This window comes from Tachysurus vachellii, chromosome 10 (assembly GCF_030014155.1).
Source record: "Tachysurus vachellii isolate PV-2020 chromosome 10, HZAU_Pvac_v1, whole genome shotgun sequence".
Classification (NCBI taxonomy): Eukaryota; Metazoa; Chordata; class Actinopteri; order Siluriformes; family Bagridae; genus Tachysurus; species Tachysurus vachellii.
The window spans coordinates 18,469,724-18,485,244 of record NC_083469.1 but is presented as its reverse complement, the minus strand read 5'-3'; the positions used below and the strand labels follow the sequence as shown (position 1 = coordinate 18,485,244).

The window sequence follows — 15,521 nt, the reverse complement described above, 5'->3', positions numbered from 1 at the left end:
GTTTCCTCCCCCGGACATGCATGGTAGGTTGATTGGCATCTCTGGAAAATTGTCCCTAGTGTGTGATTGTGTGTGTGTGTGTGTGTGTGTGCCCTGTGATGGGTTGGCACTCTGTCCAGGGTGTATCCTGCCTTGATGCCTGATGACGCCTGAGATAGGCACAGGCTCCCTGTGACCCGAGGTAGTTCGGATAAGCGGTAGAAGATGAATGAATGAATGAATGCTTTAATTGCTCTTATTCTCTGTTAAAGCTTATGACTATGTACTTCCCTGGGGTATTAATCAGAAATAAAATCCCCATGTCATCCATCATGCTGGGGGGAAAAACACAATACACTGACATACAAATTACTGTTAAATACAGCTACATTTCTATTGACCACAATCTGTGAAATAATGTTTTAGAAGTCTGTAAAAATACTGCCCTCGCATACAGTGGGGAAGATGCTGAGGATGATTATGAAAAACACAAAGATCAACATTTAACCTCCACCTCCTGAACAACCAGTTGTTTGGAATACATGAAAAGAGCCCCTTCTTAAAAGCAACAGAAAAGCACAGCATAAGAACTTCAAGAATCGTTGAAGCTAAATCGTGTATTGTGGAAAGATAAGACAAACCTTTTAGATATGCTCTGGATCATTATTTGGATGATTGGAGAAAAAAAAGAAGGATGAAATAAATAAAAGTAACACAATACTGTGATTCTGGTGGTTTGTTTTGGCCTTGTATCACAAGGGCTGTTGTTAGGATGGTATCATGAATGTTTTATGCAAAAGTGAATCATTTATAAATATACTGTCAAATGATTTTAATGATCTCAAACTGTTATAGAAATTACACACAAAGTGTAGACTGGTGTTTGACGTTACAGGAAGAGACTTATCACATCATCAGATATTAATCGCTGAGGTGAGGCAGGGAAGTAGGCAGGGTTGCAGTCATTTCTCAAACAATTGTGAGAGAAAACAAAGCTAAAGAAAGATTTATTGTTTTGTAACATTTACATTATGCTGAAATAGTCTTAATATGATATCATTTTGCTTAAATTAATCAAGGTTCCAATGGCTCGATTTTTCATGGTAGTTGTAGATAGCTGAACAAGTCATCATAGCATGCACTGATCTAAAGTAAGACTGGATGTTTTTCATGAGTACGATTTTTCCTGAACTAAATTGTGTACGTTAGTCTCCAAAATGCAAAATCCAACACACAATATATGGAAACATTACAACTATCACTGAGAACATATGCATTTTATAAGCAGTTTTTAATGAATTTTTAAGAGATTCATTACCTTATAAAAATGTTTGGAATAACCACAGCTCATATGACTAGAGTAGAGCCAGTTAAAGTGGGTTGGGCATCTAAAAAGGATGATTCTGGACAGTTTTTTCCCAATGGTAATGGACAGAGTCCTCAGAATAAATCCAGAACCCATCAGATAGACTATATCTGTCAGTTGCTAAGCAAGCAAGCTGGAATCTGTTGAGGAGAGAAAGCCTAACCTTCTTATTCCAATGCTACCACACTATGAAAAGAAGACAGAAAATGATTCCTGCCTCCGCCTTGTGTGTGTGGAGTTTGCATGTTCTCCCCATGCCACGGGGGTTTCCTCCGCGTACTCCGGTTTCCTCCCCTGGTCCAAAGACATGCATGGTAGGTTGACTGGCGTCTCTGGAAAATTGTCCGTAGTGTGCGAGTGTGTGAGTGAATGAGAGAGAGAGTGTGTGTGTGCCCTGTGATGGGTTGGCACTCCGTCCAGGGTGTATCCTGCCTTGATGCCTGATGACGCCTGAGATAGGCACAGGCTCCCCGTGACCCGAGGTAGTTCGGATAAGCGGTAGAAAATGAGAGAGAGTGATGATGATGATGATGATGAATGAATGAATGAATGAATGAAACTGTCATTGATCCTAAATGCAAAGTCACGTGGAGTAAATGGAACAAAATATGTAGTGGTATGGGTTGTAAAAACACAATTTAAACATAACAACTAAGCAGCCTGGGAATGGATTTTCATGTCCATAATTAAAGACATATATATACACAAATATAGATCTGAGTATAGATCTTCACTTTTCTTTTCCCCCCTTTGGGGTCTATTTCTGTAAGCATCATTTGTGAGTCATCTCAGTAACACAAGCTGAGATTCACCAAAACCCAGAGGCAAATAGAAGAAAGGGAAGAATGGCTGTATGTCAGCAGTATTTATTGCCCTTACATGTGATTTTGTTTAAAGGTCTCAGCATGTGTGTGCACAATAAGGTATCCAGGTAATTTTCCCTTCCTTTAGCAGTTAGGGTCGGAAAAAAGAAAAGCAAAACTGAGGCAGTCTACATGCTCTAGTGCCTATAGATGTAAATTTCAGCAAATTAAGACTTGATTTGAATATTCATTAATTATAGATACAAGCTGAAGTAAAGCTCTTTCTCCCATTGCAGGTTTGTTAGATATTTGCACAATGTATACAGTATACATGAGTGTATATGTAAAGTGTAAATCTATAAACATCTGTCTACAGTTGGTTCACTCCCCTTCTTTTTTTACAATTTGGTTGGTTTGGATTATAATCCAAATAATCCATAAAGTCAAAGCAAAGACATTTGAATGCTTATTATAAATCAAATCAATCTACACACATTTACATTTAAAGCTAGTCTCTTTCAATATATACATCCTGATTCTGGTTCACTAGGTCACAGATTAAGGACCCCATCAGTATAAAAACTGTTGGGGAGGTAATGAGGAAAAAAAAACACAAAGAAAACACAAAAAATGTGGACTTCAGTGAAGATGTAGGTGCTTCGATGTGATTTGAAGACAGTCAGTGACTCAGCTGTTTGGACATCTAGTCAAAGTTCATTCCATCACCTGGGTGTCAGAAAAGAGAAGAGTCTTGGTGCATGTCTTCCTTTTACACTGAGTTAGCGGGATCAGTCAAGCAGTGATAGAGAATTGGACAGAGTGTGCTTTGAGGTAAATAGGTCCGTTTTTGGCTTTGCAGACAAAGCAAGTATTATTATTATAATTGATCATTGAGCATTCAGACCCTTTGTTCAGTCCTTTTTAGAAGCTTTGTAGATTAGACAATACATTTACATTTAATTCAGTTAATACATTTACATTTAATCCAATAAAATGTGCAAAAACTAATGGGCTCTGAACGCTTTATAAACCCTCGGCCTTCAGCCAATTATGTAATAACAGCACAATGCAGCTACAGGTCAAGGGCTTCAGTTAATGTTTACATCAAACATCAGAATGAGGAAATAATGTGATCTCAGTAACTTCCCCATATCATAGTTAATGGTGCCAGACAGGCTGGTTTGATTATTTCCAAAACTGCTGATCTCCTGAGATTTCCAAGCAAACAGTTTCTATAGACAAAAAGCAAAACATCCATAGAATGTCAGTCCTTGTTAAAGAGAGAGGTCAGAGGAGAATGGACAGACCAGTATGAGCTGACATGAAGGCTATGGTAACTCAAATAATCAGTTTTTACCACAGACCGAGAGACAGACAGACAAAGAAAAAAATGATTAAGCAAAGCTACAACATCAAAAGACCACATGATGTTTGTCTTCTGTCAGAAAAGAATAGGAAACAGTGTGCATGGACAAACTAAAACTGGAAAGTTGAAGATTAGAAAAATATGGGGAGCTCTGATGAATCTTGATTTCTCCTCCAGATGTTAAGGTCAGAATTTGGCATCAGTATTGTGAACTTGACCTGCATTGCAGCATAATGGCATGGATAATGACATTCTTGGCACATATTCAGCCTCTTAATACCAATTAAGCATCGTTTGAATGCCACAGTATGAGTATCTAAGTATTGTCACTGACCAAGTGGCTCTTTTTTAATGGCCACAGTTTACCCACTTTATAAATGCAACCTCCAGCATGATGGATGTCACAAAGAACAATTTGTCTCAAACATGTTCCAAGAACAAAACAGTGAGTTCATTGTTCTTCAGTGGCCTCCCCAGTCACTAGATCTGAAGCCAAGAGCACCTTTGGGATTCTGTAGTACAGAAGATTCACAGGATCAGTGTGCAGCTGACAAATCTCCAACAATTCTGTACTGCAGTCATGTCAACATGGACCAGAATATTAGAGGAACATTTTCAAAACCTTAGTGGCAAAACATTTCTATGCCACACACAAAATTTAAGCTGTTCTGAGAGCATATCCATGTGATGATGCATGTAATTTTTTTTTAAAGAGCTGGTCAGTGTTTAAATAATAATAAAAAAGTTTAATCAAAACTTTCAATCTTTTAATTCTATAACAAAGTGAGTTTTAGATATTGAATTGTGCCCAATGCTCAGAGGACACATTTCATTGAGCAAAAATTATATTTGCCACAAAACTGTAGCCTCTAAATGTTCAAAATAAAACATCTAACAAGATTTAAGGCTGTTATTAAAGACACTGATGTACAAAATAGTTTGCAATGGACGATTATATTCAAAACGCAGCAATGAATCCCAATGCTTTTCTACACACTTCCCTATATACTACAAAATCACACAAAACTAAAACAGATTTTCAGGGACTTTTTTAGTGCTTTTATGAACAAACATTCTGAGGTGTGTGTGTGTATGTGAGTGAGAGAGAGAGAGAGACCTGTGAGATCAGTTTTTCAATAATATTAATTTCCAGCAATGCATTTAGCTTTGCTGAGCTTTGTAACACATACTATGTGAAGACAGAGATTGTTAATTGCACAGCAATTTTCTCCTACTTGGAAATAAACTACTACTTACAAGTCTTACTACTTACTACTTACAAGTCTTTAGCCCTGTCTTTGTTTTATGTAGCACCTTTATCCTGGAGAAACGTTGTCTCATTTCACTATGTACTGCAACAGCTATATATGGTTGAAATGACAATAAAAGCTTCTTGACTTGACTTGACTTGAAATGCATTTATAGATCAGTCTTTAATATTTATTCTGTTGTACAGCAAATTCACAAGCTTTACAAGTTTGTCTCCTTGTTGATCTGTGCATATTGTAACCTAACAAGTCTGTGAAAGGCAGATCCACTAGATCCCTGGGGATAACGTCCAGTTTGGCTGCAGTCTTATTTGAACCTGGCATTGAACGCCCTGCCAATGACCATCCTTCGGACCTCACTGGTGCCTGCGCCGATCTCGTAGAGCTTAGCATCTCGCAGGAAGCGGCCCATTGGGTAGTCATTAATGTAACCGTTTCCACCTGTGGGTACAGATGTACTGTTAGAGTCATACAGAAGAAGTAAGTAAGCATGAACCAAACACCAATCTGATACAAGGCACTCCAATAAATTCATTTTTTTAAGAATTAAGATTAAATTAATCTAATGAGATTAGGCTAAGGATATATTCAATAAATATACTGTATAACTGAGTAAAGTTTAACACTACAAGAACTCAGACTTTGGCCTGATCTGAAAAGTGTTGAACTTACTTTGTACATTATTAGATATAATATTATAGGACTTGAATACAATAATATTGAGTCTCATAAATGATAATCCTTCATAAAATTATCAGTTGCTCATGAATACTGTAATATTATGGTTTTATTGATTTGATTCTTTTATAGTACTCACATATATACACAATGATAGATGTTACAAATTAGATTTAATAGTATAGTCTGAAAGCTCAAGTGTTTTAAAATTAAAATTTGAAGCGCACATAGTCTCTATTTCAACACCCTATTCCATGCCCAATTACACAATTAAACACAATTACAACTCAAGTCAATACAAGCTTTTATGTACGCAAATGCATGAAGCAATAATGTATTAAACCTCCTCACCAAAAACATACTGAATGATACACCTCCCTACTTCTATTTTTTTTTTTTTGCTGTGAAACTGCAAAAACACTCACCCAGGCACTGAATCCCGTCCAAGGCAACCTGAGTGGCATTCTCAGCACAATAAAGGATTACCCCAGCACAGTCCTACAACAGCACGAGGAAAATCAATACAGCTACTAGACTGCTGTTGAACAGCTGCTTGCTTCAATTCAAAGAGGGGAAAGTTATTTGTACAACTCACCATGGCACTGAAGTGGCCTTTGTCACAAGCACGGGCCACGTTATACACGTACTGGCGAGACGAACTAAGTCGGGTGTACATGTCGGCCATCTTTCCTTGCATCATCTAGACAGTTGGAGGGGGAAAAAAACGACAAGTGTTATTATTGAAATCCGTAATCTGTTATCAAATGACATCTTGCCCGCTTCAGTACACTAGATAGAACTCAGCTATTTCAAAGCCCTTCCTAAGTGTTAAAGCCAGAAAAACACTGTGCAGTTCAGTGATCCCACAGCACTTGGAACAGAAAAAAAAAAACAGAATCTAAGCACTTTTTTCTGCATACAGCTCTCTTTAAAGAGTTTCTTACAAGGGTGTTCAATTCCTAACCACAAAAAAGCTTGCTGAATTAATGTCATTAAAAGGTGTACATCGGTTTCACGTGATTGAATTGAGTTTTGCTGAGAAATGTAATATTTATGTAAACTGAAGTATATGGAATATTCATTCATTCATTCATTTTCTACCGCTTATCCGAACTACCTCGGGTCACGGGGAGCCTGTGCCTAATATATGGAATATTTTAATTCTTAATTCTGACTAACCGCATATTCCGTTTTTAAGTGATGCAGGTTACATTACATTGTATTTCAACAATTGTTCACAATTGTTTTTCAACAGTTATTTGAGGCAGAAAGATGTTTCCTCCCCTGCTGTTTATTCTAAACAAATGTCAACAATTTGCAATACAGATAGCTACAGACAGATCTACAAAAAAATTGTCAACTTTAAACGTTAAAAACCTATTAATCAGAAATTACTTTAAGAACTGACCTGAAAGTGGCCGATTTTCTGACCGAAAGCTTCTCGGACATGCAGATAAGGTATAGCGTGATCAAGCACTGCTTGCATAATGCTGCAAGACAAAGATTATAAAAGATAAAACAACCTAATTAACAAACCTATCTGGAAATCCGTTTGAACACAAGGTGCTTAATTTACCCTATAGGCCCAGCCGAGAGCACCAGCCTCTCCAGGTCGAGTCCGCTCATCAGTACGTACACGCCTTTGTTCAATGGTCCCAACATGTTCTTCTCTAAAATTAGCAATGAGCTTTAAAACAATGCAGTAAAACCAAAAAGAAACAGTTTGACTTTCATTTCAATGCTGATCTGCACAAAATACAGACCTGGAACCTTGCAGTCTTCAAAGATGAGCTCGCACGTGTTGGAGCCTCTCATTCCCAGCTTATCCAGCTTCTGTGCAGTACTGAATCCAGGCATTCCCTTCAAGGTACAAACACAGAATTGAATCGCCACTGAAGGTGCCTCCTACAATCTCATACTTACATATAAATAGTGTGTTCACACTCCAACTGCAATTCAAGTACCAGGATGATGCACTTATTCAAGCGAACATTTGAAGTGTGGAATGTTGGACACTTCATGCACTCAGCACTCTCAAGTTTTGCTTAAAATACAGAAGTAGTGCAGAGTGACCAGGCTCTGACAATGGATGAAAAATAAATCAAGATGGTCGATGACAATCTGATGGACAACACATCTCACAAATGTTTTTAAAATTAGCTCATATTGTAGAATTCACTCTATAGTGCTAAAGGTACTGAAGTGACGTTTTATGTGCGTTTGATCCCATTCGCCATCGACTCCGAAACGGCTTGTACTTCCAGCTAGTACACAAACGTTAGTGTTCTAATTGAGACAGAATTCCCCTTCAATTTTTCATCTAGTAAACAAACATAAATGCATAGAGTAAATGCATAATGTGTAGGACGTCATCTGAGACACAGGATTCAGCAGTTCAATTCAATTCAACAGGATTCAATTTCTACAGGATTCAGCAGTTGATCCTGGTGCAGTGGTGGCTCAAGTGGTTAAAACTCTGGGTTGCTGATTGGAAGATCAGGGTTCAAGCTCCAGCACTGCCAAGCTGCTACTGTTGGGCCCTTAAGCTAGGCTCTTAACGCTCACTGCTCTAGGGGTGCTATATCAAGGCTGACCCTTCGCTCTGATCCCTGAACATCAAAAGTTAGAATATGCAAAGACGAATTTCACTGTGTTGTAATGTATATGTGACAAAATAAAACTTCTACTTTATTCTGATTTAGCTGGACATGAATCTGAGCAAAGTGAGTGCATGTGCATCTCTAACCTTTTCTACAATAAACGCAGAGATTCCACGTGCAGCTGAGGTTACGTCCGTCTTCGCATACACGATCAGAACGTCCGCGTCAGGTCCGTTCGTGATCCAGAACTTGTTCCCGTTCAACACGTAGTGGTCACCTTAAAAGGGCACAAGCAGTCAAAGCAAAAGGGAAAGAACATGTGACAACATACAAAAAACAAACAAACAAAAAAAACAATGTTGATCAGACATTTCTGAAATGTATCACATATAAAAGGCTAAGCAGGGGTAGATTTGCCCTGAGCACAGCTGATCTTGAATACCCAGCCACATGACCATAAATTGTGCCACAATATAATGCAATAATCAGGGTCTAAAATCAGATCACTGTGTATTACACAACATTTAGGCTGTAACAGAAAGGAAGAACAAGGCCATGGCTCACCTTCTTTCCTTGCAGTCGTTTTCATGGATACGACATCAGAGCCGGAGTTGGGCTCGCTCATGGCCAGAGCACCTATGTGTTCTCCTGTAATTAACTGGAAAATACATCATCATGCCCTATATATATATATATCAGCTGCCTCTTCATTCAAGGTACCATTTTAATAAAGAGACCTTTTTTTTCAATTAAAAGTAGCAGCTGAAGTGATTACATTCAAGAGTCAGTTACTTGTAAGTAATACAAGAAAAACATCTGCTGTGATCTTCTCAATGTTTTTCAACATTATGTCAGCTTTGGAATATTGCCAGAGATGAAAAACATGGAGTGACTAAAGAAATATTTTGACTTCTATATAAATCTCATATTTACATGGAGGAACTCGTCTCAGCGTCTCATTTATTTCTTGAAACATTTATTTTCGTCATCCTCTTTTGTCCTTGTGTTTAGAGCCTCTTATTGTTTTTTTTCCTGGTTCCAATACCACATCTTTTATCCTTCAGTCTCATTTTTCATTTCAGAAGCAAAACATATTTTGCAAAGAGCGAGAGTGAGAATGTGAAGCGCTAACCAGGTTAAAAATGACTACACAGGTTGGTTGAATACACGGTGTACACGGTGCACGGTCATGAGGCAAGATCCAGTTCTCCAGGTTTTCCCCCCATTAATGCTAAGCAGCTCACTGGGACAAACAACAATACGTTTTTGAATACACATCATCATCGTAATCATGCTACAAATATTTTTATCCTGTCTTACACACCATGGTGATACCAAGTCATGGAAGAACACATAAGCTAAATTCACACAATGCATTTTAATGGTCAGTTAGGAAGCATTTCTACTACTGCTTGTAGTAATAAGATTAAACAGTGGATGGAGCAACTAGCATTCAAACTTAGTTTTCTTGCTGCTAAATTAGAAACTTCTGGAGGGAGATTTGCCGTTTGTGTATAAAATTCAGTAGTGTATATCTGTATCATATCATATGAGCTGAAAGGGGAAAAGCAGTGTTTGCTCTATTGTCTTCACTCCCAATAGTAGTCGCTGCACCATACCGCTCTGTATTTGCATAAAGTTAAACTTTTCCAACATTTGTTGCATCACTGGACACACCCACATCTAGTCACAAACAGCAGCTCTTGTTGCAAACGAAGGATCTTTGGTAGATCTGGCTAAAAATAAAGAGCTTCTAAAAACTCAAATAAACTTAAAACAAAATTTTAAATGGAATTAGAACGGAAATGGAAATTGAACGGTGTTGAAGTCAAACCACTCTACTTCATTTTTGCTCAGAATGTCTATCAGAATTTTGTAAAACAATTATTTACAAACAATTTTAAACACATTTCTTAAAAATACATTTAATTTGAAATAAAGCGGAATATTTTCATATTTTCAGTGTGAGATCTGGCTAATAAAACATTTTTTTTTTTTTTACTCCTCAATAATCATTACAACAATTCTGGAGTCAATTGTAATTAAACCGATCCATACTAAATAATATGACTGATACAGTATATTTTATGTAAAGCCTGTTGCCTGTACAGATGCCTGTAAGCAAGTAAGGGGAAAAGGTAAGACAGAGAGAGAGCGAGAGAGAGAGTGAGAGCTAGTGAGAGTGAGAGCTAGAGAGAGTGAGAGCGAGAGCGAGAGCAAGAGAGATCACTATTTGAACATGATTTAACTTCCTACCTTTGGTAGATACTTTTCTTTCTGATTCTGGTTGCCATGGCGCACAAGCTGATTGACACACAGGTTGGAATGTGCGCCGTAGCTGAGCGCTACTGCTCCTGACACCCGTGATATCTCCTCCATCACGATTACATGATCAAGATAGCCCAGTCCTGTTCCACCATACTCCACTGTCATGAAAACAGGGTTTAAGATGGCCGTGCTTTCTTTACTACATTTAGAGACTACTTATACAGTGACTGAGCATTTTATTAGGAACACTCTTTACACTGGGGAGGGCCTGTCTTTGCTCACAAAACAGCCTCAATTCAAGGGATTCCACAAGATCTCGGAAAAACATTCCTTTGAGATCTTGGGACAATTCCTGCAGATTTTTCAGGTGCACTTTCATGCTGTGAATCCCAAAGCTGTTGTTCTCTACTGAGATCCAGTGTCTAGGAAGAACAGATGACTTTTTGTTTGGTGCATTACAATTCTGATGGAATTAGCTATTAGAAGATGGTAAGTTTTGGCCATGAAGGGATGGACATGATCAGCAACAATACTCTGATAGGCTGTGGCATTAATGACTGACTAATATATACTAAAACTAATGACTATAGTCATATATAGACTATAAACAGCTCTAAGGAAAAAAAAAATTCCCACACCATTACACCACCTTCACCTGCCTGAACTGTCGATACAAGGCAGGTTGGGTCCATGGATTCATTCTGTTGGTGCCAAATTCTGACCCTACAATTTGTGCAATTCAATCAAAATTGAGATTCATCAGCCCAGACTATGATTTTTCCAGACTTCAACTGTCCAGTCTGGAGAATCAGATGTTTAATCTTTATGGCACCAATCTGAGTAAACTCTAGAAAGTGTTGTGTGAAAATCTCAGGAGATCAGGAGTTAGACAAACACTCAAACCAGCCATCTGCGACCAACAATCATGCCACGGTCAAAATCATGGCGATCACATATTGATGAAAATATTAATCTGATTCAGCATCAGTTTAATGCACTGCGCTGCATTGCTATCACACGACTGTCTGATTAGATAACTGCATGAATGAGTAGGTGTACAGATGTTCCTAATAAAGTGCTCAGTAAGTATATATTTATCAGACACAGGGAGGTTGCTGAGCAAAAATGTATTAAAAAGTTCTTGCCTGGAGCTGTAATCCCAAGCAATCCCAGTTCACCTGCCTCCTTCCAAAAGTCCTAAAGCAAAAAATAATGACATGGGATATTTTTACATTCAATATCCTCTGTTTAATTATAAAGAGCTGTGGTGTCATGATATGTAAATGGAATTTGTGTTAGGACTTACTCTCATACGTGGAAAATCATTCGCCTTATCTATCTCATCAGCATAGGGAGCAAGCTTTTCCTGACAGAACCGAGTGACTGTGTTTCTGAGCTGGTGTAAAACATGAGATCAGTCAGTGACTGCGCAGTAGTAATCAGACAGCATAAAAGTAATAATCAAGGATGCTAATTCTGGATTAAAAAACATAGCATGTATGCAGTGGTGGCAAGGAGCAAGATCCCTTCACACTGTTACATTTTAATTGTTTTTACAATACAGCTTTGAATACTATAGGTTTGGAAATATAAACTAAAATATATATATTTCAATCACAAAGGTTTTTTTTTCCTCCTTTAAAATTTTTTTCTTTATCCTTAAAAGTCAAAAAGGGAGAAAATCACATTTGAACCCATTTCAATACTTTGGACAGACACTGCACATTCCTCTATTTTTAGAACTTAATCTGCTCATGGAAAAAACAACATTGCTGCCATTTTTGTAATGTATTCTGCAGTTACATCAGGAAATGTGTGCAAACATCGACTATCAGCATCACATAGATCAGCCAGTCTCATCACCTGAGGTAAAAGTCACCTGTAACTCTCTCACACAAGTCTCATTATCTTCTCTTCACTCGACTCATCTCTGATCTGTTTCAGGATTTTATTTTATTGGGTCATTTAAACAACATAAACATAAAACTTTGTCCTCTGTGACTTGGACAAAGTGTATAAGCATGCAGGCTTATGTCTGTTTTGTTGTATTTAAATACATACTCATATGTGGGCCTTCCTCGTACCGTTAGCACAAAATTAGGAGCACATGATTGTATATGATGTCTTTGTAAGCTATTGAATTACAATTTCCCCTCACTGGAACCTATTTCCCTTACTGTACTCATTTGAACAGGAACAGCTACTGGGACTCCTCGTATGACATCGGTGCCCGACTTCACTAATGCTCTTGTGGCTAAAGGACCACAAATCCCCATAGAGATGATACAAAACTCAAAGGACTGTGTTCCTAGGAGAGTGGAGGTTATTGTAACAACAAATGTACTCTAAACTTTGAACTGCTGTGTAAATATGGGGATGATGTTAGGGTATTCACATACTTTTGAATAGATATTGTATATAAAGCTGACGCACATTATGTCAAAGCCATTTACAGCTAAATATCAATTCAATTTTTATAGAATATATTTGTATAGCACTTTTAACAATTTTCCATTATCTCAAAGCAGCTTTACAGAAGTATGGAAACAGAAGAGAGAGAAAAATAAATGAATATACAATAATAATAAGAAAAAATAAGGATAAAAATAAATAAATGAATATATACAATTGAAGTTTAAAATGAATTTAAAAGATTAACTTAAAATTTATGATACTATACATTTAATCGCTATCCCTAACGAGCAAGCCGGCGGCGATGGCGGGAAGGAAAAACTACCTGAGAGGATATGAGGTGGAAACCTTGAGAGGAACACAGGCTCAGAAGGGAACCTCATTTGGGTGACACTTTACAGTAAATAGTGTAAATGTAAATAATGTCCTTTCTACAACAGTTTATAACAGTGCAACCAAGAGCTCCTGAGGAACTAATAGGTCATCGTAAACTCTGAGATCAGCACAGGCCTTAAGACCAGACCATACAGCTGACTGACTCAACATTGGTTCAAAAGAAGGCATGACAGTCTCCGGGCGGCTTCATACACAACAATCCCATGAGACACTGGCTGACCATGTAGATCAATCCCTGGCAAGGTGACCACCAGCCGACGAGACTCCAGCCAGCATTAGGAAATCAGGATCGATGAAGAAGCTCCGTAACAGGAAGTTGGGTACAAAACCCAGAAGAGACTCAACACCCACTGTACTTGTTTTAAAAGTACTGGTTTTAAAAGACAGAAACAAATCTCCATTTTTGATTATGTATAACGTATGCGTATATTTTATACATTATTTACATTACACTTTAGACATTATTTTCATACAGCTAATTGTGGAAAACCATGGCAGCCAATCAGAAACGGTGTACGAACCACGCCCCCTGGGGGGGAAATGGCGAAGCTGCAGAAACGTACTACTTTCCCATACAACTTAATGCAGTAGTTTGTGTTAATAGATGAAACAAAAGTATGTGTTAACTGCTATTTAGTAAATTATTCTTATTATTTTAGGTGTTGCTGTCATGTCTGTATGTGACACTATTTTAGAGAGCATAGTACAAGGTCAGGAGTGACGTCACAGGTACCTAGGTAACCACTAAACTGAGTTTGTATTGGTTAAACTCTATAGCTGTTCAAAAATAAATAAATAAATTGTTAGCTAGTCGGAAAGGGAAACCCGTATACACTGTAAATAGATGTGTGGAGATTGTTATTAACACGTCTTTACAGAAGACTCACTGAAAAGCCATGAAGTCTGGAATTACAGTAAAAAAAAAAAGAAAAAGCAGTGTTTTCAGTACAGACTTTCAGACGTTGTTGCACAGCTGGCTAATTAGCTGACTAACGTCCAATATCCTTATCATTATAATGACTGCACCTCAGTCATAAAATACAGACAGCATTTTGTTTTGTTTAGTTCACCTGCATTTGCTCTTCTGTAAGTCCGTTTATGACGTCGTCCACAGGAACAGCACCAGCACATCCCCTCCTCGACACACTAACACCAGCCAACCTCTGTGCAAGCCGCAAAACTCCTCTAACTGCAAACATGTTTAGCTCAAAACGATATATTATCAAGAACGTAAATAAAAAGCCTATTTATACGAACACACACGAAGAGGTCACTTCTTCTCTCGGTGACAACGTGAACACTTGATACTTCACTACCATCTAGTGTACAGGAGGTGAAGGATTCTGCACAGTGATTATTTCTAAAAATCAATCATTTGGGTGGGGGGGCACGGTGGCTTAGTGGTTAGCACGTTCGCCTCACACCTCCAGGGTTGGGGGTTTGATTCCCGCCTCCGCCTTGTGTGTGTGGAGTTTGCATGTTCTCCCCGTGCCTCGGGGGTTTCCTCCGGGTACTCCGGTTTCCTCCCCCAGTCCAAAGACATGCATGGTAGTTTGATTGGCATCTCTGGAAAATTGTCTGTAGTGTGTGATTGCATGAGTGAATAAGAGTGTGTGTGTGCCCTGCGATGGGTTGGCACTCTGTCCAGGGTGTATCCTGCCTTGATGCCCGATGATGCCTGAGATAGGCACAGGCTCCCCGTGACCCGAGGTAGCTCGGATAAGCGGTAGAAAATGAGTGAGTGAGAATAATTTGGGTCTGGATTCCAGTTTTGTTCATGTAAACCTGGGACGTTTAGTCAGATGTGTGGGTCAAGGTCTAAAAGTTTTGAAATTGAACATTTAAAATGTACTGAAATACAACTTGACACAACTTTGGTATTTGCTGTTCATACAGACTTCCATTAAATTACCATGAGGAACTACAGTGCAATTAGGAAATAAAGAAGCACAGCATATTCTGCTCTTATCTCTAGTCTGTTTATGCCACCACATGACAAAAAGTCTGGATATGTCAGAGACACATTATATAATATGCACATGGGTTGACAGCTTTATACACTGGTAATTACTATTACTACTACTACTACTACTACTACTATTTTGTGAGTACAACATGGTTATGCAGAAGGTAGTGCATGTCCAGGGTCCCTGGTTCAAGATCCTGTTCCGTTGGAGTTTCTGTGCATCTTCTCATTCCATTTGAGTTCCCTCCAGGTTCCCCATAAAATAGCAGTAGTAATATGTTGTTGCTGGTGGTAGTAAGTAGTGTTTTTTTTTTTTTTTTACAAATAGAAGCATTTTATTGTTATCACTAGAAGTAGAAGTAATCGTACAGTATTGTTTTAGTATTAGTTGTAATTGTGATGTTAGTTCTTTGTAGTAA

General features: G+C 38.2%; 1 protein-coding gene across 1 annotated transcript; it reads right to left on the bottom strand.

The window, feature by feature from the left end:
* Positions 1-4,550: 4,550 nt before the first annotated feature.
* ivd (isovaleryl-CoA dehydrogenase) lies at positions 4,551-14,436 on the bottom strand. Its single transcript, XM_060880077.1, has 12 exons — positions 14,207-14,436; positions 11,635-11,724; positions 11,474-11,525; positions 10,317-10,486; positions 8,625-8,718; positions 8,207-8,337; positions 7,224-7,320; positions 7,037-7,130; positions 6,869-6,950; positions 6,056-6,160; positions 5,886-5,958; positions 4,551-5,223 (listed from the first exon to the last, which is right to left on the bottom strand). The coding sequence occupies exons 1-12, from the start codon at positions 14,333-14,335 to the stop codon at positions 5,090-5,092; spliced, it is 1,251 nt and encodes a 416-aa protein (XP_060736060.1). The 5' UTR covers positions 14,336-14,436; the 3' UTR covers positions 4,551-5,089.
* Positions 14,437-15,521: the final 1,085 nt, after the last annotated feature.

Bases quoted from the DNA above. Each gene is read 5' to 3' on its own strand.
- ivd (XM_060880077.1), bottom strand. From the start codon at position 14,335: ATGTTTGCAGTTAGAGGAGTTTTGCGGCTTGCACAGAGGTTGGCTGGT. The intron at 11,526-11,634 runs GTAAGTCCTAAC...TTTTTGCTTTAG, and splicing joins ATGATTTTCCACGTATGAGA to GACTTTTGGAAGGAGGCAGG. The intron at 5,224-5,885 runs GTGAGTGTTTTT...CTGTACCCACAG, and splicing joins GGACGGGATTCAGTGCCTGG to GTGGAAACGGTTACATTAAT.